We start from the raw sequence: 26,146 nt of genomic DNA on the forward strand, positions 1-26,146 counted from the left end.
ATTAATTTATTTCATAGAATTTGAAATTCGTGTTTCATATTTATAAAATTTTGATATTTAATTTATTAATTTTATTAATATTTTTTTCATTTATAAATATGGATCATATAGATTTTTTTCTAAAAATTTCTGAGAGAAACATTAAATTTTATATTAAATTCTTATATTAAATTTTAAGATCATGCTATTTAAAAAATATTGAATAATAAAACAATTCTTACCCGATACAGTAATTTGCTGATTGTAGATCGAATTTATGTATCAATAGTAGAAGATTGAAAAATGAATTAGATACTTTGGATAATTTCAATTCGGTTATATCCCGCTCGAGGAATTTAACAAGTTTTTCATTTAATCCATTATCTTCTATTTTTTCGTCTACATTTCTATCATTTTCATTATTCTCATTATTCTCATTATTTTCCTCATTTGATTTCTCATTTGAGCGTGTCACATCGTTATTCAAATTAATATAATCTTTATATTTCTTTTGTATAATAAGCAATATCATATTTATTAACTGTTCTAGAGCCAATTCATATTGCTCGACAGCGTTACTGCTTTCTTTTAGTTGCACTTCATCTTCTACAAATTGTCGTAAATTTTCATCATAGTCACGAAGGAAGCAGTCCATTTTCGTATCCAAGAACGCTATATTTTCACAGATAGGATGCACAACATCCGAATTCTCAAACAGTTGTTTCAGTTGTTTAGCTTGCAATCTTACGTTTTCGATTGTCGCGTAGCAATTCTCCAAGAATTCAAAGTGCTTCGAACTTAATAAAGCATGGATAGAATCTTCGGAATGATCTACTGGTAATATTTCAAACGGCATGAATAAGATATGAAAACGTTTCACGGTTGCTTTTATCGATTTTAAACTATCTTCCAGCAGAGTGTTCGCGCTTTTCCAAACTTGGTCAGTTTGAGAGATGGCAATTATAGGAAGCGCGTTCGCGTTTAATGTGAGCACGGCTCTATTCGAATCCGCCGGTGATTCTGTGGGACAGCATTGCAGAAACAGTAACAGCTGTTCGAATCCAGCTTCCAACGTTATCAACAATGTCTTTAAGCTCTTCACACAATCTTGGCCATTGTGTTGCTTCGATATATTCAGATCCTCCTTGCGCATCTCGGACAGATTTGAAATCTGTATACGTAACGATGAAAACTGATCGAACGACCGGGCTAACGTCATCTTCTGTCTATGAGCCATCAGCATCATGTGCGCGGAATATCCTCGGCAACGTTCCATATTTTGCAATCCCAAATCGGTTTGGCTTGTGCTGAGCATCGCGTTGAGAGCGTTTAATCTGATGAGAGACTTGTAATAATACTTCTCGCAGCCCTGCCATTGCCTCAACATGTGTTGATCTGTATTTTTTAATTTGAAATACCGATCGATTGTGGACAGATTCAAAGGTGACACCGTGTAGTCTATCACCTTGTCCGTGTTGTTCTTCAACGTTAATGCACCGGTACGATAGGACACACCCATTTGAGTCAATGCCTTGAAGTAATTGGCGAGCGTCATCCTCTTCTGCTGCAAGATACTCTTCGCCTGAGATTTTTGTTTGCCCTTTGGCAAGCTTCTATCGACGTTCATGTCCCGAAGACGTGCGCTCTGCTCCATGAAGCTCATCACAAAATTCTCAAGTTCTGATCGTATACCTGGATACGAGCTTGTCAGGATTATTTCTTTACATAGATTCTTGGCCGTTGTCAGCAACGTGTCTGCTCTTAGAATAAGTCCGCTTGTAAACAGCGTTTTCACCTCCATAAATTGCGAAGGTTTCTCTACGATAAAGTCTTCAAAATTGATCATATACTTGTGATGTTCTTGAACATCCCAGATGCCTTGTTGTTTGATCTCGGTATTATAAGATCCTGATTTAATAATCAAACAAGAAGATACACTCTGTTTCAACGCCTTCTGAAATTCCTTCACATACTTATGCAAGGTGCGATGCGTCTTATCGACCGTCTCTTTCACCATCCAATAATTGAGCTCGTTCCATCGCGCAATTTTAACGTAGTCTTCTAATTTTTTCTTGATGGGCGTTTTCAATGCGGCAATTCTCGCGTTTACGTCGTCCACGAACTGCTTGTAATAATTATATATATTCCACAATACAGCCGAGAGCTCGTTCTTGACATCACTGTCGTCAAAGTAATACACGTGACAATGGAATGTCAAGAGAAGATTCAATCGCGATTCAAATTCGACGAGAGATGACTCATTCATGAAACGCTCTACTGATTCCACCAACTTTTTCCTAGTGACAATCTCATCGTTCGCATTCATACGCTCGATGTCACTCTTTACGGTTTTCTTATTGTAACTTTCGATCAATGCATATAGGAAGAACCACCACTTTGACGTGTTTGATCTGAGATCTTCATACGTTGCATCGAGGCATCCCTTCCAGCAAGACAATTCCAGTTTTCTCCACGATATTATTTGCTGTGTCAATACAAGTATATAGTCTTTCATACTGACGCCACTATGCGCGTTGTCTTCCCATTGCTTCATCTTGACAAACAGCAGCTCGAGACCTGTCAAGAATCTGGAGATAGGCGATGTGATCGAGAATGTATAGATTCTCTCTATTATACATCGTATCGATTTTAGAACAGGATGCTCTGGCCATTCTTTCAGCAGCTGATTGACGCGATTTAGAATTGTCTCGCACAACGGCAGACATTCCTTTGCTTCCTTGATGTTGCATTCTTTATAAAAATCGTATGCTTTTGTTTGTCCACTGTTCTCACGTAAAATTCGAGCTGCGTTTTCCTCTTCACTCGCTTGCAGGCCCAAAGTAACTAGGAGGTTTAAGCTGTTGTATAGTTTAATTGTAAGGTCTTCGCTCAAACTCGGTAGTACATGATCGAGCATTCCATGTATAATATTATATCTCTGAATTAAAGGTCCGACATAATCCGTTGAGCATACCGAAGTAGAATTGTTGCATATCCATTTGGACGTGATGAAGGATGTAACAATGTTTGAATGGATCTCTTGAATCTCCTTGATGTCATCCTTAGTGATGAGACCGCTAAAGGTTGATTCCGATTCATTTGATTTGGGTGGCAATGCATTATTTTGATTGAAAGAAGACTGCGAGTCATTCTCTATGTCGTGAAAATCTCTTTCGCGATGCGTGGGAAATAGTTTGCGAACTTCCAAGGCGAGTTCTTGTTCTTCAGTCAATGTACTGCCGTAACTTTCAATCTTGTTCTTGTATAGACTGTCTCTTTCTGCGGCTCGTTTCTCTTCCTCCTGTTGCTGCTGCTTCCAAATCAAGACTATTTGCTGCAACAGCTCGTTCGCGTCTCGCCACAGTGCTTTAGTCAGGCCTTTGTTGAGAATTATATGATTTTGCAATTCATATAAACCTGACTTAAATATTTGAAATTGTTTTTGCATCTTGACGAACGCGTCCGAATTTTCAATCAGACCTCTCGTGCTTCTAGAAACGCACAAATCTCTCAGATTCAAAAGGCTTTCCTGTCCTTGACCAATCGTCGGAAACCGGATTAAATTGTATATTATAGTTTCGAGATTGACCATTCCATTTATATGCAAAGATATCCGTCGTCGAATTTCATTACTTAGTACATCGATGCCATGATTTAATTGTGCTAAGGCTGTCAGCAGTGGAAGAATCACATCTGGATAAACTGAGAAGTACTTTGCTTCAATTTGTTCAGTGAATCCTTGCAGCGACAAACTCCAAATTTTCGTTTCTTCTAAAACGGTGTTGAAAGTTAAAAAATTGGCTAATTCGCACTCTTGACTTGCGATCGCGCATAGATTACTCATGTGCTTTTTCACCATTTTGTAAGAACCTATTTGATTCCTGAAATTGGCGCAGTCCTTGCTGAGCGAAGCAAAACTGACGGATGGTGATCTGAATGCTTTCAAACTGCTAAGTTTATCTTTCATTTTCAGCAAATTTTTCTCGCAATTCTTCGTGGCTACGATTCTGGGATGAGCGTATTCATTTTCTGCTGATAATCCTAAAATACGATTCTGTAACGATGTAACATATATCGTTCTTTTGCAATCAACAACGTCCTCCTCTAGATACTTGAGCTTCAGTTCCACCTTGTACACGGGATCGATCAGATCCAAGTTTCCAAAAATTAGCAACTGAATATAACCGAGTAACATCCACGCTCTTCCTCGAAGAATTATATCTTCCTCTTCACCGATACTTGTCTCGTCGATGCTATTTATCTCATTGCACACTTTACGGAATTCTTCTATAGGTTGAAAATAATCGGTTTGCATCCTGTTTCTTATTTCAATCGCGTTACTTCCACCTTGCTTTTCTATAGCCTTCGCAATTAGATCGGGTACGTCATCCTCGGCGTTCATTCTATCGATTGCGGATAAGTACAAGCGTAAATAAAACTTCAATGTTATCAAGTCACTGTTAATTAAATCATATCGTTTGTTTGTTAACGAAATGCTATTTCGCCATAAAATCTCATTCAGCAGTTGCAACTGATCTATTTGCGCCGTATATGTTCCAAGCGCGACCGCAGAAAGTACATTCTTTCTTTCTTTTTCTCCATTTGTTTTATTTAACATTAATTGCAGCACCAGGTTTAAGAGAACGGCTCCACCAAAGTAGCTTTCCGTCTATAAATATACGTAAATAAAAATTAATGTAATATTTATCAATAACATTTTTTTCAATGAATGACTTAGAAGTTTAAAGAAAAAAATTTCAATGAAGATTAAATATATTTATGTATATGATTATTAATTTGAAATTAACTTGAAATTGTATTTAATTAATTAATATATTATTATATTATTTTAATTTTGAAAATATATTACAAGTTTTATATATATATATATATATATATATATATATATATATATATATAAGATTTATAATATTTACTTATTATAATATATATGTGCAAACACACATTAATGATTTAATATATCGGATCTTGAAAGATTCTTATATTACTTCTGACAGAAATAAATGATAAAATCAGAATAATTCGTTTTAGAGGAAGAGAATTTCTGACTTCTAAAGTTAAATATATAAGTCAAAATTCTTTTCTATACAAAAACAAGATACAAACCTTGGACTCGACATAGGAAGTTTGTGATCCCTCCATATCTTCTTCTGTTATTCCATGCCAATGTAAAAAGCGGTTCGTGTTCTTGACTGCGTAAGATTGCCGAGCGAATTGGGCGAGCTGATAGAACAGTTGCGGTAGCAACAAAATCTTCTGCGTATATTCGATCTCCGCTCGAGTTATCGCATTCAGCAAGCCGATCAAATTGCTTGGTATACTGGGCACATCTGCGAATCTTGCGAGGCATTCGATCAAGGTGGCAGCGGAAATCGTTCCTTCCTGACATATCTCTGCCTGCAGTCTACAGGCAAACAACATAAAGACATACTCATGAATCGGCCACAAGTGTATCTTTGCGTTCAACTGCGTTATTTCCTTCTCTGGAAGTGAACGCACTTTATTCAGAACATTCTCGATATCTGCGGAAACTCGTAGACGAATGTGGCTCTTCTCGCAGAATTGCTCCACTTCAACGATGCTCGTCATTTCGTCGATCGGTTTCCTCGAATAAACATCACTCCACAGAGAGATCATTTGATGTCTCATCGATAGCGCGTCCTTCAATTGTACAGATATAATTTTCAGTTCTTGTTTTTGGAGACCCGTACCTCCTTCGTTCTTTACATTGAAATCTTTCGTTAGTCTTCTTAACTCTGAGTGGACATTCATGCAGCTCTCCGAGGAGTGAGGCGGTGGAAGTATTAAGTATTTCTTAATTCTCTTCGATATCTTTTTGATAGGATCAAACACCGAATCTAGTTGATTGTTTACTTGAGATACTATCTCCCATAATTCGATCTCGCTTGCCGTCTTCTCATTCGGAAATTGTCCAGCTATTGTGAACAATTTGCGTAGAAATTTTAGCAGCCACTTATAGTGCACCTTTAACAACGAAGAGATCTGTTTCAGATTCGTAAATTTGCTTTTGGACTTTTTCAACTTGTTTATTAATGTCATTTCGCCCAGTGTCTCGAATCTCGTATACCATTTTAATTCCCTCCTCAGTTCAACATATTCTTCAGAATTCATGTTTATATCGCTGTCTCGTAAAATTGTCTCGATATAAGAATTCGCTCGTTCAACGAATTGCACGAAATATGTTATAAGCGGTTGGTTCTTCAATTGCGAGAATAGTTTACCTGTAAATATTATCTTGTTAATAACTTTGATTTTAAATATCGTGTCTTGGACTGAAAAGAATAAAAAATAAATAATCGAAAGAAGCATTTCTTAAAAAATATTAAAGATTTTAATTTTAAAAATAAAGAAAAATTCACACGGCACAGAATAAACAATCTAGAATATTTACCATCATGTACAATGCTGGAATATTGTTTGACAGATATCACGTTTTCATCCTGTAATATTTTCACTTCCCGTATGTCATTTTTGAGTATCGTACTGCGAGCATACAATAACAGTAACAATTTATTTGCGTCATTGCATGAAACGTCTTCATCTGCCATTCTGCCAACAAGCTGCCGCAAATCCCAAGGCAAACTTTTCACATTTGCAGAACGGAAGCGAAACAATGCAATTACATTCGCCATTAGCGCGTTCTGCTTCTCAAGTTCACTAAATATTGTGTTTTCTCGCAACATCCTCGAGATCCACTTCTTCCTGAGTGGTGCATCCTCTCGCGAGGATTGTTCGTAAAAATTCAACAGGAAATATGGTAATACCTCATTAACGTCAACGTTTAATATATATTCCTCATCCTCTTTAAAGCCGCAAAAGTCGTTTAATAATTTCGATGTAACAATATTTTTTTGAATATTTTCTGGAGTAGATTTCAGACCTAATTCGCACACGTTGACAGCCGCCTTCAACAGTAAGCTTTGCTGTCTGATTAGAGTGAGTCTCGAATTGTCTTGCAGATTTTTTACGCTCCACGTAGCGGCATCCAAATCGATCACCGAGATCTCTTCATTGTTCGAAATATGTCGGTCGATGGCTTCATCGATCAAAGAAATTAAATACTCCCTGGATCGCGAGTCGCGCATCGATCTAGCTTTTATATAGACGTCAATACACGCGTTTCTGATCGATTGCTCCGCGGAGAATCCGCGCAGGGATCGTTGCTTCGTCAGGAACGCGGTTTGCAACAAATCGACCATACTAAATCGGTCCACCGTGATCATTTCTTTCGACATCCTGTCGTAAATCTCGAGCAATGCATCGCAATTTGTCGATCTCAGGATACCGGCATTATACAGCAGCGACTTGAGATCGATCACATCATCATAGATGTTCTCTTTCGGACCAAACATGTAAATTTCGACTCCTCTATTACGCATAGCCCTAAAATCCAAGATGATAAATACATCAAAAATAATAAATATGTTATTATCATGATAGATTATTGTAGCTCCATCTCTCACAACGATTAATTGCGATTATCGTATTCTTTGAATATTATAACAAAGTCATCTTGCCAGCAACTTTTTTATTCTATTTGTGTTATATGTATATTGATAAATATGTTTATATAATAATATAATGTAGAGTTATGAATTGATATATTTTTGGAGTCGAATAACAACTGAATTTTAATTTTTATACACGATTAACTATAATGAAATCACATGATTAAAATATGATTATCATATGATTAAGTACCGAAAGAGAAATTACCTGGAAATTTCGCCGTATCGGGGATCCATAGTTAAAAATAGACGGAAATTTTCATGTGGCTTAATGGTGATGACATTGCCTTCGCTATCAACACCTCGCTCTCCGATACTGAGAACACCGTTTGGCTCTAACAGTCCATTAAGTCTGTCTAATACAGCGGGGCTGCATAAATTAACTTGGTCAATGAGCAACCAAGTGCCATCTTGCAAGCACTAAAAGATTATATTGTTATTATACTGTCTTAAAAAATGTTTTGTTAATCAAAAGACAAAATTCTACAATATCAATATATTTTCTTAAAATAGGCACAAAAAAGATATGTATATTTCAACATTTTCAATTTGTAATTAATATATTATTCTGTTTTTTTTTTCTTTTTAAGATAAATGTCCTTTTTTTATATTTTATTTTAGTTTCTTTCTAAAAGCGATTAAAACTTTAGAAAATACGAACTTTAGAAAATACGAAAAGAAAACAGACAATTAGAAGTTTATCTGAATAATATATGTATGCGTAATATATGTAGACACAAAGAATATGGATATAAATATGAATATAAGATATATTATCTAGATGTAGAAAGGTTGCATATAAGATATTAAAGTTTCACATTTCACAATTGCAGTAAAAATGAAGTAGCTTTACGCGTTAGAAAAGTTTTGGAAGTCGCAATTTTTGACTCTATTAAAACTTCAGCAACACTTATACATTATCGTATGTCAAGGATAAAATATTGAGAAAGCCAACGTGCGAAGTAAAGTTCAAAGTGGTGTGACTTTACCGCTACTCGCGATATATAAAATATGAGAAGCATTATAAAGGATACTTTTAGAAAACTATCATAAAAGTTGCCTAAATCATGTTCGGTGAATATCAAATATGACGAACATTCATTTTAAAACAATCTTGCCAAAATGTTTCCTACAAAATATTTGTATCTCACAAGTTCCGGTAATAGAAATATAACTCTTTCTATCTAAATCTACAAAAAAAAGTTTGTCGCTGATAGAATACCTTTACTAATACACTATCCACCCATTCGAATTTTCCACCGGCATTCAGACATCCCTCTTTCTCGACGGAAATTGACAGGTTTTCCAATCTTGACTCGATATCTTGTAACTCCAATTCGCGAGAAGATTCCCATAACTTAATCGCTGATACCAATTTCGACAATTTCTCGACTTTCTCTAAGAAATGGGTTCTTTCTGCTGCCATTGTTTTATCAGTAACATTTTCATCTGGCGATAAATGAATGGTGAATGATAAAATTAATCATTGTCTGTAATAAAGATTAGACTTTTCTTTCTAATCAGTCAAAAAGAAAATTTCATCCTGATAGTTAAATCCCTTTACTTACCGAATAAATGTCGCACTTGTTCCAAATGCTCATGAAGCTCGACAACTTGGTCCAATTTGTCAATGGCTATCTTCGTCTGCAGGCTATCCATAAGCAGAGTCGTTACGCGTTCAAATAGTTGCTCGAGATGTCGATTGTAATCCGTCTAAAAAATGATAAAAAATGTTTTCTTGCTTATCAGGTTCAAATTATAATAATAGAGAATATAAAAAGTTATTTTATTAATTTAAATTTATTTATATAACATTAAAAATTAAAAGAATGATTCTTTTCTAAAATAATACTTTGCTTAATAATAAAAAAATATAGAAACACATATAAATATTTTTTGAGAGATTAAGATATGCACGAAATAAGGCTCAATGTAATATATTTATATATGTTATTAAAATGTTTTTCCTCTTTTTATTTTCTGACCTAGGAAATTGAATTGCAATATCAACGAGCGGATCGTTGAAGATGTTGCAGTCTTGCTCGTCGAATAATTTGCGACCGAAGACGACGATAAAATATCGGCCAAAAAGATATTTACCGTGGTAAATAAGTCGGCATATCGACGAATAAAAATCAACCACCGAAAAAATTCTATATTGCCGCAGTGCGAGAATTTTATACGTTCGTATACATACAGATATACGTTCATCGCTATATATCACTATATTTGTGCCGCGAACGCAATCAAACAAATTTTCACGTGTCGTCCGTTTTCATGCATATGCACGCATGACACTCTTTTCAATCGCAACTTTCAAATTTTTTGTACGGGAATTTAAGAATATTAAAATTTAGTTAGAGTTGCGCAAATATTATGCAAGTGAAATGCATGGAATAATAATTATAAATATAATATAAATATAATAATTATAATTTAAATTATATATATGTTTATTATATAGTTATATATATTTATTATATATTTTATTATATATATAATTAAATCGACTGTGGTATAACATAATTGATTCGCGCAATAATGGTTAATTTTACGTTCCGAAAATTATGTAAATATGTTCAAAGACCAAACTATTGTTTAACGATATATTATGACAAATTATATGCAAAGTTAGCTCAATGTGGGATGTCAATTTAAAGAGGAAACTATAATTAGTTAGTTATAGGAAATACATACAGTATTTGCTAAATTGATTTATGAATGAACAGTAAGAGAGCATTCGAATTTCGAGGAGATTTCGATGTCAATGAAAGCTAGAATCGCGCAAAGTATACATAAATTAAAAGAACATGCTATAATCAGCATGGAAAATTAGGCGAATGATGGTACGTATTCGACGTAAAATATTCACAGACAAGATTGCAATAATATAGCATACATAGTGTTACATAATTAACAGCTTTAGTAGCTTACGAACTGAATACAGGTTTCGCTAGGAAGTTTGTAAAGCTTTTGCTTTGTGCACGATATAATATCTTGTAGGAACTTTATAGGATCGACTGCATTTGATTGAAAACTTTATCATATTGTAAATGAAAACTGAAAATTAAACTGGCATGTGTAAAACGAACTTGTAATCTTTTTAAAAATTATGTGACAAAATAAGAAATTATTTTTGTAAGATATACTGTAATTAATTAATTAATTTTTTATCAAACTATAAAATTTTTATCAAGAGATTATCGATTTTTTTCTCTTTCTTTCTCTCTTTAATTAATGCATGAAAAGTCATGGAAGATTAATAACAATCGTATGTTTACGCGCAAAATTTTAGAAGCAAATGTTTTCACATGAGATCAAAATTTAATATCCATTATTATTCTAGCCGACTTGATATCTCTTTTCTTTCAACGATGAAGCCGCTTTCGTATTTTAAGAAGGCGCATTAACTCTCCGACGCGTTCTCGCAGTCGAGGGGGAGATTCTCGAAGAATATCCGGCAGGATAATCTTCTGAGTGAATCGAAGGGTATCCAAAAATATCAAGCATTAAAGTGATTGATGTCGGTCTGATATGGATTTACGTACGGGTGATAATCTCTCAAAGTCGCCCATTTTTCACAAATCCGTCAAAAATTAACGTGATCTGATGGGACAGTTTGCCTCACCAGGCGAAATCGTCAGGTGAAATCGCTGCCGATGAAATTAGCAGCTTAATTTGCTTAAAGCAAATAAATTGATTGCAAGTAAATATTCGTCATGCTTGATTGCGAATAATCGATCACCAATCGTGTAATTATTCTCGATTAAGTTTAGAAATTTAATTACATTGAAGCTCGTTTTAAAATCAGAATTCGTCTCGAACATCCGTCATTTACTTATTCGTTATTTTTATTACGAATAACGAGAAACACAAGCATCACAACAGCTCACATCACAATGCATTTTAATTGGACATAATGTTGATTGGCATTGAATGTATGCATTTATACAAAATATTTATATTTTTGTTCAAAGTGCTAATAATATATTTTGAATGGAAGTTATAAAAATGTTTTTGCGAAGATATTCTGTACAGATGAATTTGCTATCGTGGTTCGCCCCCGTTATATTTTCTATGGAAAACGACATCGTCGAGCATGAAATTGCTAAATGTGTTTTCTGCGTGAGCAATATAGATTATGAGAAATAAATGCAATCTTCAAAGAAATCGGTCACTGAAGAAATATCTCACGATAATTTGCCTCGTGACCTTTTCAGCCCGCAAAATATATGTCTATTAACAGGAAAATATAACGACTGTTTTATTCGAATATTACATTTTGAAATATAAAGATAAGAATATTGACAAATGCACATGACAATCGCATTAAATATTTTTTAAAGGAAAAAGATATGAAGAAAAATATCCGATATAGAAATGACCCATCCTGCACACTTTGTACATTACACGCGCATTAAATATTTATTGCATTCGTATGCAGAAACCTCGAAACGACGCCATGAATTCATCTCTTGTTGGTTACGAAGCGAGAAAACTCAATATCGAGTTTCTGCGAGCGCGCTTTTCGGCGCGAGCTTCACTGCCGGCTTTCTTGTGTGGGAAATATCTCAAATTTTTTACAGAGAAATTCAAGATGGTGAAAAAAGCAAGTGACATTCCTCACCAAGTTGCAGCAAAAATTTTATATATGCGTATCGACAAAGAGAGCTACCAACAGACAAAAAATTGTGATGTAAAAATATACATTTTCTTTTAGTATTTTCGAGAGAATATAACTTTAACTCAATTGTTTCCAACATTTTTCAACAGTACAAACAGAAAAAAATTAATTTCTTATAAGTCGTATTTTTTAAATCTTAATATTATTAATTTTGCATCAAAATGTAACAAAAGATAATGACATCAGGGAATATTAATTGCTTTTAATATATATATTGATTGTTACAATTACATCATCTTTTCATTTAATTTTGGAAAAGTATTACTTATGTCATGATTTGTACAATAATTGAAATACATTGTAAGTATATTCATTATTACCAGCATGAATGGTCAATTACTGATATATCCATTCTACTTTCATTCGATTTTATATCTAAAAATCTGCGCTCTAAGATATAAAAAAATATGTATTTTGTTTCGAGCAATTTTATTGCATAATGAAAGATATCAAGATTGAACATTTTCGGCTTTTCAAATCTTTAGTCTCGTTTGCAATAAAATAAGGAGTGTGTGATTTTTTTTTTAAGAATAATACTCTTTCACGACAATTTTCTCGAAGGATTCCCGTATTCGGAACACGTAAAAATTCAAGGAGGAGTCAACTATGAAGTGCAAAGACGAAATTCGGAAGGTGACAGAGGAATGCAAATTCCACGATAACGGAGAAAGTAGAGAACCGTCTGGAATAAACTCTCACGCAGTCAGAAATTTTTGATTTCCTTTTAACGACTTCTTTATTGCGCGAGAGATATTACATTCGTGAACGCAATTGTGGTGCGACAAACGTTAACACATATGGAAAGAAAAAATTTAAGCTAGAAATAGAATGATTGTTGCTTGTTTTGTTTTCTTTTTGGAAAAATAAATATATTTTTAAATAACTCTAAATAACATAAAACACATTTTACTCTCTTCTATTACATTTAATTATTACATGCTTACAGATGTTATAATAATTTAAAGCAAATTAAAGCTATCATTTAGATTCTCTTTCTCTATTAACAATTTTAGATACTATATATTAGATACAAAATTATCGATAACATTTGCAAATTTAGCATCATTGAAAGAATAATTCAGATTCAATCGGAATAATATATAATTTTTATTTATTTAATAAATATATTTTATTACTTAGTAACATATTTCTAAACGTAATTCAATTCTGCTTTCATGATTTGACTATGATTGTAAAAGATTAAAATTATGAAATTAAGGAAATAGTACGAACTAAAAAATGTAATAATAAATAAAAAGACAATGTGAAAAATTATATATTTATTAATGAGAAATTCAAACAGATTTTCCGATAAAAAGTTAATGTAATATTCGGGCAAAATATATTAACTTCGCGAATTGATAGAAACGAGCTCATTAAATTGATTAAATTATTTCACCCGTATGTAAAAGTTCATTAGTCAGCAAAAAAAAATATTTGTTCAACCGATCTCTAATCTTCTATAGTATCATTGAATAACGCAGTCTATCCAATCAGTTTATCCAGTTTAGAGGAAAAATAGGAAGCACATTCGACTTTGCCCAATCCAACGCGGAAGTAAAACAGGACGTGACTTAACAAATCGATTGCTCAGAGTCACTACTAATGGAAAAAGATTCTGTTTTTGAAGAAAAGAAAAATACACACAAAACGCGATATCTCCACGATGGCGCCACGTATTTTAAACTATACGTATATATGTATAGTACATATATATGTATAGTATGTGTACGATTCGATTTCTATATTTTATTTGTATTTTGAATTTTTATTGTAATCAAAGTAACAGAGTGAATTTTATCTCTTAAATAGATATCTTTAGACAAAAATTTTAGAAAAATATTTAATAGTATTCTATAAATTAATATAATTTTTATTATAATAATTATATAAATATTATAATAAAATATAAATATCTGAAAAATCTTTTTATCGAATAAAAGTATTCTTATCGAAAACGTAATACAATTTTATATGTTTGTTTAATGTTAAGCTATCAGATAATTACATTTGAATTAAAAATAGTGGTAGTAATTCTTGAAAATAAAATTTAATTTAGCAAGGTATTCAATTTCAAGAAATCAAATATTAAAATTCCAGATTTTATGAATACAAGAATATGGAATAATATGGATCAAAAAGGATTAAAAAACTTATCAGAGCTAGAAGTTCAAAAATCCAACGCGATTCAAATAATAATATTTAAAGATTTTATATCTCAAATTCCATATAAATCTGAATTTTTAATTAAATCCCTCTTATCAGCAGAATTGCTGTAACATTTATAGCTCAACTGTTACAGATTCTGTCATTTTAAAAAATTGATATAGTAAATCAATAAAAATAGATAAATAAGTAATCTAAACACGACGGAAAAATCAAGAGCATATTCTTAGAGATTGCTTTAATAATTTCATACACTTTTATTTTTTGAGGGTTCCGAAAAATCAATTCTAAAGGTGAAAATGAAGTTATAAGATTATGGATGAAGTGCAAAAGAAGATTTAACGAGTTCATAAGAAGTAGACCATGAGTCGTTAGCGTAAATTCTTACTCAAAGATGTGCGCTTTTTGGCCATTGACTGGCACTAGTAGAGCGTGATAATGATGACAACGGTCTTCCTGAAAGGATCGCGCAAAAAAAAAACGATGCTTTTCAGCTTATTCCTTCAAGCTTGTCTTCTTGCGATATCTTATTAACGAAGAATGCTGGTTGCGTGAAACTGTGTAAATTTCTACGATAATGTAAACTGATTTTATCGTAATAAAATTCATTCTATTAAAAATAATATTTATTTTTAAATACTTGTAATTATCAATTAAATATTGAATTAAATTCGTTGGCAGACAAAGACCAAAATCAAGATTACGTTTGATAGAATTATATTAAAAAATAATCGTTGTACTGTCATAAAAAAACTAAAAGAATAAATGTGGAGATCATGTAAATGGTTTTATTCGGTGAGCACGAATAACGAATTTTTTATGACATCATATAACATCACTAGACCGCAAAGGGATTTACGTGTTGACTGTTATGCGTTTTCGGATATGGTTTTAAAGTCTACCAATGCAATATCATTTTAATGCGCTTTCATCACGATGACGCTTCTCATACATTTGAAAGAGGTTCGCCACCTTCATAAAACGAAAAATGCATGAAAAGATTATAAAATACACGAAACAGTTTTTTTGTCAATTCATAACGTTAGCTTTGATACAGTATTTTAATGTCAGCAGCAATCGGATCTCAAGCAAATATTGCAGTTATATTTTTATAAAAATATCAATTTTAAATTTGTCAAGAATTATGTCAGTCGACGTTGATTTAAACGATATTTCTGAAGCTATTATATGTTTATATTTATCAGAAATTTTCTATTACTCTATTAATAACTTATATTATTATACATTATTATGCACGTACATTTATATATTCATAATGCGTAAAAATAATAAGTTATATTTTATGTAAATTCTTCTTCTTCTCTCCTTTAAAATACAAGCTTTACAAAATTTTTTATATTAAACCTTTATCTGACGAGAAGCAGCATAATCTTGTTACAGTTTTTATAAATTGTGCAGAAGTTTTAATTGCATAAGAGAGAGAGAGAGAGAGAAAGAGGGAGAAGGAGAGGTAATTGTGGTGAGAGTGACATAATATCGCGCTAAATTTTAAATTTTTAGATGTTCAGAGAGTAGGCAGCCTTACCATGTAAAATATGATTATCGCGCACTATGGGGATATGGAACAAAAATTTTGGTATATATAGAGTATGTACCGTTCGTCTCTCTCATGACTATAAAAATAAATCAAACATAATATTAAACGCAATTTTAGTCGGCGCGTCGTAAAATGGTCCTGCAGTTTTTGGTGTCTTGAGAGAGACGATACATCTTTAACGTTCCGCACTTTACTCGAGACTTCCGAGTTTCTCAAGACGATCGATCCCGGTTTGATGTACTTAGCGATTTTACAACATAATTAAGAAGTACTTACGTATAAACCGCTAATATTGAGAAATATATAAAACGATTATTATCTATTAAAACGATTACGTGCATTTCAACATTTAAATTCATCAGGATTTGAAGAAAATTTATTGATGTAAATTCACTAAATATTATGTTTATCATCAATTAGTATAAATATGTTCTGTAAAATATAACTATATATATATATATATATATATATATATATATATATATATATAATTAAAAATATGTTATAATTTTTGCATCGATTTTACACAAAAATTTCAATTAGCAACTATAATTTTAATCAAATATTTTAGTAAAACGTCCGTTTGATATTTTACAAATTTCAGTATAAGCTTTTTATATAGATATAATTTTTCTGAAAAACTTATTCCATAAAAAGGATCGTAAGTATATCACACATTGTAAACAACAACAATACATATAACTGAAATTTATCATTAAAGAAGAAATTACGGATATGAAACAAAAGAGAATTTTCAGACAAATACATTTGCCAGGCATTAAACTTAAAGTACAGCAGTTCCGTACCATTAAATGAGGATAAGAAACCTTTATAGAGATAAAAGTCTTTCTCTCCCTAAAGTAGAAAACGAAGCAATCCTTCGAATAAATAGGAATTTTGTCATGAATGAATATTTTTAAATATTGGCATGAAACTTTTTTTTAATCATATATCTTAATACACAGTGGAAAATAATGCAATATTTTATGAATAAAAATTATGAATAAAGAATAATGCAATATGAAAATTATGCAATATAAAAATGCAATATAAAAATTATGAATAAAGAATAATGCAATATTTTTGCTATGAATAAAGGATAGTATATTTTTTTCTACATATTTAAAAAAAACCTCTTAAAATTCTAAAATTGTGATAATTACTATAAATCTTTACATCTTCTTATAGTAATATATTTTAATCATATTTACTTTTATATCTTTAAATTTTAACTTGCTCTTTAATCTTAATTATTGCATTATAATTATGTTCTTATGATAACATAAAAAGCAATTGATATTTTTAACTAAGTTTTCATTATCTTTCTATGTAAAATTCTATGCAGGTAGGTCACTAGTAAAAAAAGTTCACAGAAAAGCTTTTTACTTGATTGCAAATTTTTATCTAAATGTTTGCTTTATCCTAGGAACTTATTCTTTTTCTACGCTTCTAATAATGTGTAATATCTTCTTCGATAAAAGAATATCGATAGCATGTAATGAAAAATTTCTTTAATTTTTATTATGAGAAAATTAATAAAAAAATTAAACTTAAAAGAAAGAGTTATTCGTACTAAATTTATATGGCTTCAGAAAAAAGCTCTTTAATCTCAAAGTATTTCACACAGTTACTTAATTACATGATAATCCACCACTATTGTGGCAAGATGTTCTAACAATGCAAAATGCTGTGCACATTATTGTGCATTTCAGAGAACATTAACGGAATATTGAAGATGTAGATAGCTACTTGGAAATTGTGAGTTAGATATAGAATTCACAATTCCTTCACATTCTATGTCATAATCAAATTAACAGTTACTATTGTCTTGCGCCGGGAAGTTAAATTAAACTTTGAATTTTACGTAGGAAACGAAATGAATTATTTGAATGTAGATATTCTCAACGAAAAGTTTGCAGGTGCTTTCCGTCGCTGATAAAACTTGTAAAAACTTTAGTACTGATGATACTTTCTTTTAGTAATTCCCTCGTAATAAAAATAAAAAGAAAAGCGTAATTACATGCTGTCGATCTTCTTTTATCAATATATTGCGAACTATTATCAGCGTAAAAAAGAAATATAGTTATATGATAAAAATTATAATTTTTTATATGACAACGATATTGTAGTAAAAAATTAAAAATAATAAGCTTAAAATTTAATTAAACATATAATTAAAATTAAAATATTATTATATTAATAATTAAAAGACAAAAAGAGATATATCTTTTTTCCGTTTTGTAGAGTTTCTGTGTTTTCTCATTTAACTGAGCATATGATGCTAACGAGATTTCATTGTATTTTCGCGACAATGACTTATTAAATTTGAATAGAATGGAAGAGATGGACGCAAACCTCCAAGATTTCTCATGCGCGACGATTATAAAGAAACCAACCAATTGAATGCCGAATGAAGTAAAAGCTATTCGAATTTTATCGAATTTCTACTGAAGATTGACATTTGGTAATATTATCGATTAGACATGAAAATATATGTCACATAAAATATTATAAAATCCACTTGTCAGATTAAATATAAATATTTTATGTTTATAGACTATTTCATAATTGTTGCTTAATTTTTAGTGACGATCTTTTTAATACATTTGAAATTAAAAAGATGTTTTACACTTTTTCGCGTGCTTTTTTCAGCAATTAAAAATATCATTAAAAGTTTATTCCATGCTTGTTTAATTTGATTATTCTCCGGGGAGAAATTCAAATTCCAAGGGATGAAAATAAGTACGTTTAGTTAGTGCGACTTGTTATCACATTTCAGATTTCAGTTTAGAAAGAAATCTAAATATACCAAAAATGAATTGTTTTCGATTTCTTTTCTTATTTTTTTCAATAATCACATGTCTATAATGAAGTAAACTATTCGTGTCAAGATCTTTAACAGTCAATTATGCGCTGTAATACTGGTAAAAATATTTTATAATTTGATCGCAAATTTCACGTAATCCGATTAAAAGTTTTTCTACTTTTATGTGCGCTGTCTCTTCCCTCTCGGCCTATATCGATTCGATACCATTCGTTCTTCCACCGTGAATTTTTCTAGAAATAGAACGACTATGCTGAAACGAAGCGAAGTGGCAAATATCGAATCTTTGAAGCTGGCTCATTCAGCTAATCTATCAGCAATATTGATGTTTCTCAGTTATTTTTACGATTGAACTCGTGATTTGTGAAAAAGTGCGATTTACTGTCATAATTCTAAATTTTTTTTACACAAATCAATTTTTTTCTTATTGAATATGATTATTATTAGTAATATTAAATATTAAAATTCTCAATTTATATATTAATAATAATCAATCTAATACGATTAATATTTTTTTTATATAAAAGAAAATAGAAAAATAATTTTTCGTCTAAAGATAAGTTATAAAAATGAAGAATAAGTTTTTTGTATGTATGTATGATTTTTATTTTCATGATAAAAGAAAATTGGTTCCATAATTTGCAATTTGGTTCCATAATTTGCAATTATTTGCATTAATTATAATATATTATCGTACAGCGCTTATTATACATTATTTTTATACAAAGAATAACGAGATATTCTTGCTTATATCACGAATATGATACTCAATATAACTATAATATACTTTATAATGACAAGTTTATAGTTAGGGCGGTTCATCTAAATCTTCCCTATTTTATCTGAAAGGAATAGAGATCCATTCCCTCGCGTACTCAGATGCTAGATCCCATTAAAAAGCTTGTCGTGCTAGATGACAGGAATAGCCACCAGCGAAAGATGGTACTTTTCCCAGCCTCTGCAATGCGCGGAAGTGTCCTCTTCACGAAGATCTGGGCAAACATATCTCGGCATGTCGCTCCTAGAATCACGGACTCATAGTCAGCAAGAGAGAAACCCTCGCTCTCGACCAGTTCGTCGACTCTAATTCTGATTTTACGATCACATCGATGGCATTTTCTTTCTAATTAACACGAGCGAGCCCAATTTCAACGCGATCTTTTATTTCGAATCAAGTTATATTTCGCGAATGTGAAAAATGGAGAAACAAAAAGATATCGTCATCAGAGATATTACATGAAGAGAGAATATATCCTAATTTTATTAATCCCAGAATATTTAGAATTAATAAAATATCCGCGCAAAATGTCTTGCTTATTGAAATGATTAAAAAAAAGGAAAATACAAAAATATATACTTGTCAATATTTAAAATTGAACTACTATAATATATGCATTTTACATGCTGTTATAACAGTTTGAAAATTATAACTAACGTCCTGGGTTTCTCGTATATAATTTATAATTATAATTTATAATTTATAATTGTGTATAATTTATAATTTATAACTAATTTATAAATTATAATCCCTTATTTGTAAAAATATTATATTAATATGTATTATCGTAACAGCGTTTAATTATATATTAAATATTAATTCAATGATGCAAATGATAAATTCTGCTTGAATGCTGATGGCACCGATCCAAAGATCATTTCTAACTAGTGAAGCAGTGATATATGTTGTTTTTGGGGAAATGTGCGGTATATACCCAAAATGATTTATTAGCCGATGTTGTATAGGTATACACGAACTACTCTCTGCAAAGGTGCAGCCGGTGTACGAAAGTGTATGCACGCGCCCCAAATTCCAGAGAATCATTGAGCCAGATTCAATGAGATTTAAGAGAACCGCATGCATATGATATTAGACAAAAGAGATTTCACGATCGATATCGTTCTTCTGACGTTATGCAAGATGCTCTTAAGTTCCTCTTTTAATTAGATATATTTTAATAAGATATAAAATACAATATAAAAGTGAACATTAAAATAACTGAACTAATTATTCGTATCACTTATATGTATCAAAAGATAATAATCTTTGATTATTTAGAAGAATATTTATCAAATTAAGCATAAAAGATTTCAATAAAAAATCAAATTTAATCTTGTATTTAATTTTTATCAAATTTGACTGTATTTAATTTTGTCTTTATATATTTTGAGAAGTAATTAAGAAATAATATAATACTTAATATTATTTAAAATAATAAAATATTTACTAAAAAAAATCGATTTTAAACTCACGAAGAAAAATTTGCTTTTGGAAAGAATTTTTAGATCATTACTAAAAAAAAAGTAAGAGATATTGATTTTTTTCTCTATAAACAACATCGTAAATATTTTATCGCACGTATTTCCTAAAAGCTGAGTTTGGAATCTGATGTATATATGCGCGAATATGTGTCCTAGACTTAATATTCAATTACCTTTCTGAGCTAACTAATTGTAAGCGTCATTTGTCTTTGTTCAATGTCGACGTGAAATGGAAATTAGACATATAACTACAGGGTTAAACGTGCGGTTGGAATACAATAGGAGACATCTTTGAAATTGTAAAGTGTATAATTTGAAGAGGGAAGTGCGTCATATATCGTGTTGCCCAGCACGTAACGTAACACATGTCACACGTATTTTATGCGATTGTTGCATAAAATAACATTGGCCCACGACGTGGGCGTAGGTTTTTTACGATTCTCTGAAATTTCAACAAGCTCGTCGTGTAAATACAGGATAAATATCTCCCGTAGTGAAACTATCCTCGAATAGGCAGACACGTAACTTTCCTTCGAGAAAAACCTGGGAGATAAGGAATTGCGGTGGCATTTTGGGGCCGGTTATTTTATGAGATACCCTCAAAAGATTACCAGAAGGTAGGTAATTTTGCGGTATCAAACATTATCCTCTACGGAATAATAATCCTCGATGAGATTACTTCTTTTTATAAGATGTCAAATCCGATATCGTTTTGCGTAAATAGAGTTCGTGCGATAGATCTCGAAAGTCCACATTATATTTTTGGATATGATGTATTAAAAGTAAATATAAAATTAAAAGTTAAAGAAGTGTAAAAGAAAAAATAAAAACATAAATTGTGATATAAAATTTTAATAAATCTTTGATAAATTTGAGAAGTTAATCTTCTCTCTTAAAAAGAAAAAAATTTTTTAAATTATGAAGATATTTATATAAGTGTGTAATACCTGTACAAATACTGTAATACCTGTATAAATACTTGTGTAAATAAACGAAATTATTTTTCAGCAAAATATTAGTAATTTAAAGTAGATTTTATATTAAAAACTCATATGATATTTAACTTCAATATTTAATATATATTGGCAATAAGTAGAATAAACTCCAAATTTGCCGAATATTTTATTAGCGATTGAAATAAATAAAAGTACAGATTAAAATAAGATATATTAATATAATTGTTTAAGTTTAATTTTTTTATAATCCTAGATAAAAATATAGTTGGTCATGACATTTTATACACCGCAGTACTTATGACTTGGTTAATCCATCCGAGATGCACAATGGCCATCGTTTGTCTCTGTTTGTTCCTGCTGTTACATTTTATCCACGTTTTCGTAATTTAAAATGTAATTCCATTTAGGAAGATCGCTTAGCCTTAGGATGAAGTGCGTGCGGCCGATAAATCTTCGAAGACAGTAGTTAACTCATGTTAAGGAATCGTGTTAAATCGGTTAAATAAATTATACGCTCGCTATATCATAGATTCAGTCCCTAAATTAGAACTAATACCATGGGATTTGCCAGATGCTACAGATAAATCGCAGTGCACTAAACGGGATAACGTTTACCCGGAAAGGCCGATTGTCGTTATCTACTCAGTTATCTTTAAATAATTAAAATATACATATAAATATATAAATATAGGGCTTTAATAGTTGATGAAAAATTTATAAAAATTCAAATTAGCAAGCGTTAATGCCACAGAAGTTTGCCGTTTCTTATATTAATTTTCCACTTGAATCAAATAGTTAATTTGAGGATGAACAACATTAATGTAATCTAACTTAAATAGACAATATATATAAAAAATTATTAATGCGCTTATGCAGACATTGAATAAAATACCATATGCACGATATGAACTTTGCATGTTCATATGGCTTGTGTGCAAACCACATAAATGAGGAGCATCTTGAAATGAGAAACAAACACGGGTTATGATTAATAATTGGTGTCGTTATAAAGGTCGCATCTTCGCGGAGTGAAAATAAGCGAGTAAATAACGGTGGGCAGTGACAAATGAGATCACAGAAACGAGCGACGTCGCTGACCTGTCTTTGGCACGAGTTGCCCGCGTAGTCCATTCTCTCTCTTGGAAAGCGCACAAAGAGATTTCCCTGCTTCGAAACTGATCGATGGATTCGTCGGGATCGGAATTGATGAGAGGAGAAGAATAGAAAGCGCGCGCGCGCGCGAGAGAGAGAGAGAGAGAAAATCAGCAAAAGGGGTTACGTCGAAATCGCGCATTAATCAAGGTAGATCAAGCAATAAAGAAGGAGAAAAATTGTTAGATCGTCGTATTCGCGTCGAGAAAAAGAAGACAGCTTTCTCTGTATACCCTTTGTAAGTTCCGCTTGTGGTACATCATTATTGATGGTTACACGCGGATCGCACCTGCGTTCTCGGAAGTGAATTAAATCCTTTCCGGTGTGGAAATTTCAAGTAGAAATTTCAATAATATCTACAAAGAATTTATCACTTAAACAATAAAGACAGAAAATAATGTAAATTTAATTTGAAATTTGTTATTTTTTTTAAGGAAAGTTAATCTAAATTAATTTCACAGAAGCTTATAAAAGCTTATATTAAATGTCGAGGCTTAGTAAAGACCGAAATCTCTAAATAAGTTTATTTCATTTATAAGAAGATTGTAAATAAGAAGAAGCGAAGAAGAAAATAAAATTATTATTTCGATATTTATTGTTTTTAATTTCATCACAAATAAAAGACTCACATTTCTCTTCCAATCAAAATAATATATGCAGAAATGTTAATAGAAAAGCTTTTTATAAAATGTTAAGGAAATTATCCACAGATATATAATTAATTATGGAGAAAATTTAATTCGAAAGGCTATTTAATCGAGTTAAAATATGATTATTGCATATTGAGAATGTGCAAAATTTGTGCGCTTACATTTTAGTGACACCCTGATCTTACTGATTAAATTGCATGCCCGATAACAAAACTTGATTGGAATAAAGCGCACTGTTCTGTAAAGCGCGATTATGTTCGGTACCGCACCCGTGTATCGAGTCTTGAATTGTGTTCCCCGATACTAGTAGCGTGAGCTGCTGCTGTCAGTGTTCATCAAATGCATCGAGATACCGCGGTCTCGCGTACATAACGCTATTATAAGCTGTCCCAGCATGTTTGTGCGTATTGGCATGCTTGAACAGTTGGACGCAGCCGTGCTTGAAGCACGACTAACATAATGTCTGTCTATGACTGTATATTTGAAATACTGAAAATTACACCAGGGTTGGAAGACAAGCAAGATGGATCAGGTAGCAGGTAACGCGATAAGAGCAATGAAGATTCTTGCCGAGACACCGAGAGAAGTCAGTGCTCACAGCTTGTCTGGAGATACTGCATTTATCTTCCGGTCAGAAAAGATATGGGAAATTTTGCAAGAGACGTCTCAGAACTCAGTGTGTAACATTTGATCAGAGAGCGTTTCTGTGTCACTTGATTCGATGGATTAAATGCGCTAAGAATAAATAATATAATCCATTAAATATATCTTTCTAATCTTCTCTATTTTTCTCGAGAAAACTCTTGAAACTGATTAATCGCTATAAATGTGTACGAATAATTAATATACTTCGTATCCTTTCAGATCCAATCGTTAAGTAATCTATATCACAATAGTTCGAAATTGAAATAAATCGATAATAATTATGATAATGGCCTTATTCGATCAAATCAGTCAAATAAATTTCGAACTCTCATTAGATATCTGACTTAAAATTATCTGTTATTTATTGACATCCACTATAATGATAGTAATATTAATAATAGTGATGGATGCATGCGAAACAACCGTAATCGATTTTTAATTTAAATTTCGATTTCCGATTTTTATCATCGAATGACGCATCTTTTCGCACGCAATCGTGTCATATTTCTGCTGCGTTGCACATAATCTCTCACTATTATCGACAAGGATGAGTATCTCGATGGAATAGAAGAGTAAAATCTCCCCCGAGAAATTGTGCCATTTTTCATCCTGCAAGGATCCTATTGGGATTTTTGGCCTTCTTACTGGTCCCTTTAGCCTCGCGACACTTTCTTCGGCAGTCTGTTGGACCGACAGGAAGTGCTGCAGAAGGCCAGGCTTATACATAATGAAATTGTCGGTCGCTTGCGGCGAGAACAATATCGTTCCTGTCGTCACGGAAACTGTAATAATCTCGCAAGGACAATGGAGTTCCTTCGAGAACTCTATTACATCTGACAGCGAACAATTACTAATAGTGTTATTAAGATATATTACAATTAGAATATATAACATTATATTAAAAATTTACAATATTATATTAAATATTAATTTAAGATAAAATCGATCATCATAAAATGCGATAAAATGTTTACAACATTCTCATGTATTCTCATGTTATAAAATGTTTAAATAGTTTTTAATAGTTTTATTCTATAATATCATTTTTGAAATAATTCTCTCAACTAAATTTTTATTTTTATTTCAATTAAAGTTTCAAAATTTTTGAAAAAAATTTCCAGATTTTTACAGTTTGTATGATTTAGTTTTTTTCTGTTGTGGAATATATAATAGAATACGTCAGAGACTCAATAATGAGATATACTCTTTAAGCTTCGATGACAATGGTCGATTGTTACAATTGACAAAACACTATTACGATAAGGTTCGGTAATTCCATTGCAACATGTTCGTCGACTTTCAAAGATTACTACCGTTTGCCAACGACATTTTCCAACAAGCTTTTCTCGAAATGCTCGAAATGCGAAACATAATCGCATCTTCGAGACGGAACTTAAAGGATTATGGAAGGATACAAGTATCTACGTACATGGATTGCTTCAAAATATCTTATCTCGTGATAAGATTATAATAAAGTTCATTTTAAATTTAGTTTTAAGCTCTTTGATTGTAACGTTGAAGTTAATAGAATAAAAAATTCATGATAAAACAATTTCGAGCAATTAAAATATAAGTTTCAAAGGATCGTATATAACTTTTTTTCAAGTTATCAAGTTTTCAAATTAATGAAATTTTAAATTATATATGCTCTGATATTTTCTTTCAAATCCTTATTGAGAATTTTTGACCGTTTAACATGAAAAATTGTATGTCCTTCTGGTTA

At 31.5% G+C, this 26,146-nt stretch overlaps 1 protein-coding gene across 1 annotated transcript in view; it reads right to left on the reverse strand.

Moving 5' to 3' along the window:
* LOC105251396 (midasin) overlaps positions 1-26,146 on the reverse strand; it is an 89,982-nt gene that overhangs the window by 3,547 nt on the left and 60,289 nt on the right. Inside the window, exons 12-17 of the mRNA XM_011258204.3 lie at positions 9,098-9,242; positions 8,752-8,978; positions 7,738-7,949; positions 6,413-7,404; positions 5,107-6,242; positions 222-4,648 (exon numbers count right to left, since the gene is read on the reverse strand). Coding sequence (XP_011256506.1) covers positions 222-4,648; positions 5,107-6,242; positions 6,413-7,404; positions 7,738-7,949; positions 8,752-8,978; positions 9,098-9,242 — 7,139 coding nt within the window. The remainder of the gene's footprint in view (positions 1-221; positions 4,649-5,106; positions 6,243-6,412; positions 7,405-7,737; positions 7,950-8,751; positions 8,979-9,097; positions 9,243-26,146) is intronic.

The sequence above is a fragment of the Camponotus floridanus genome, unplaced genomic scaffold (assembly GCF_003227725.1).
Source record: "Camponotus floridanus strain SB8 unplaced genomic scaffold, Cflo_v7.5 scaffold3, whole genome shotgun sequence".
Taxonomy (NCBI): Eukaryota; Metazoa; Arthropoda; class Insecta; order Hymenoptera; family Formicidae; genus Camponotus; species Camponotus floridanus.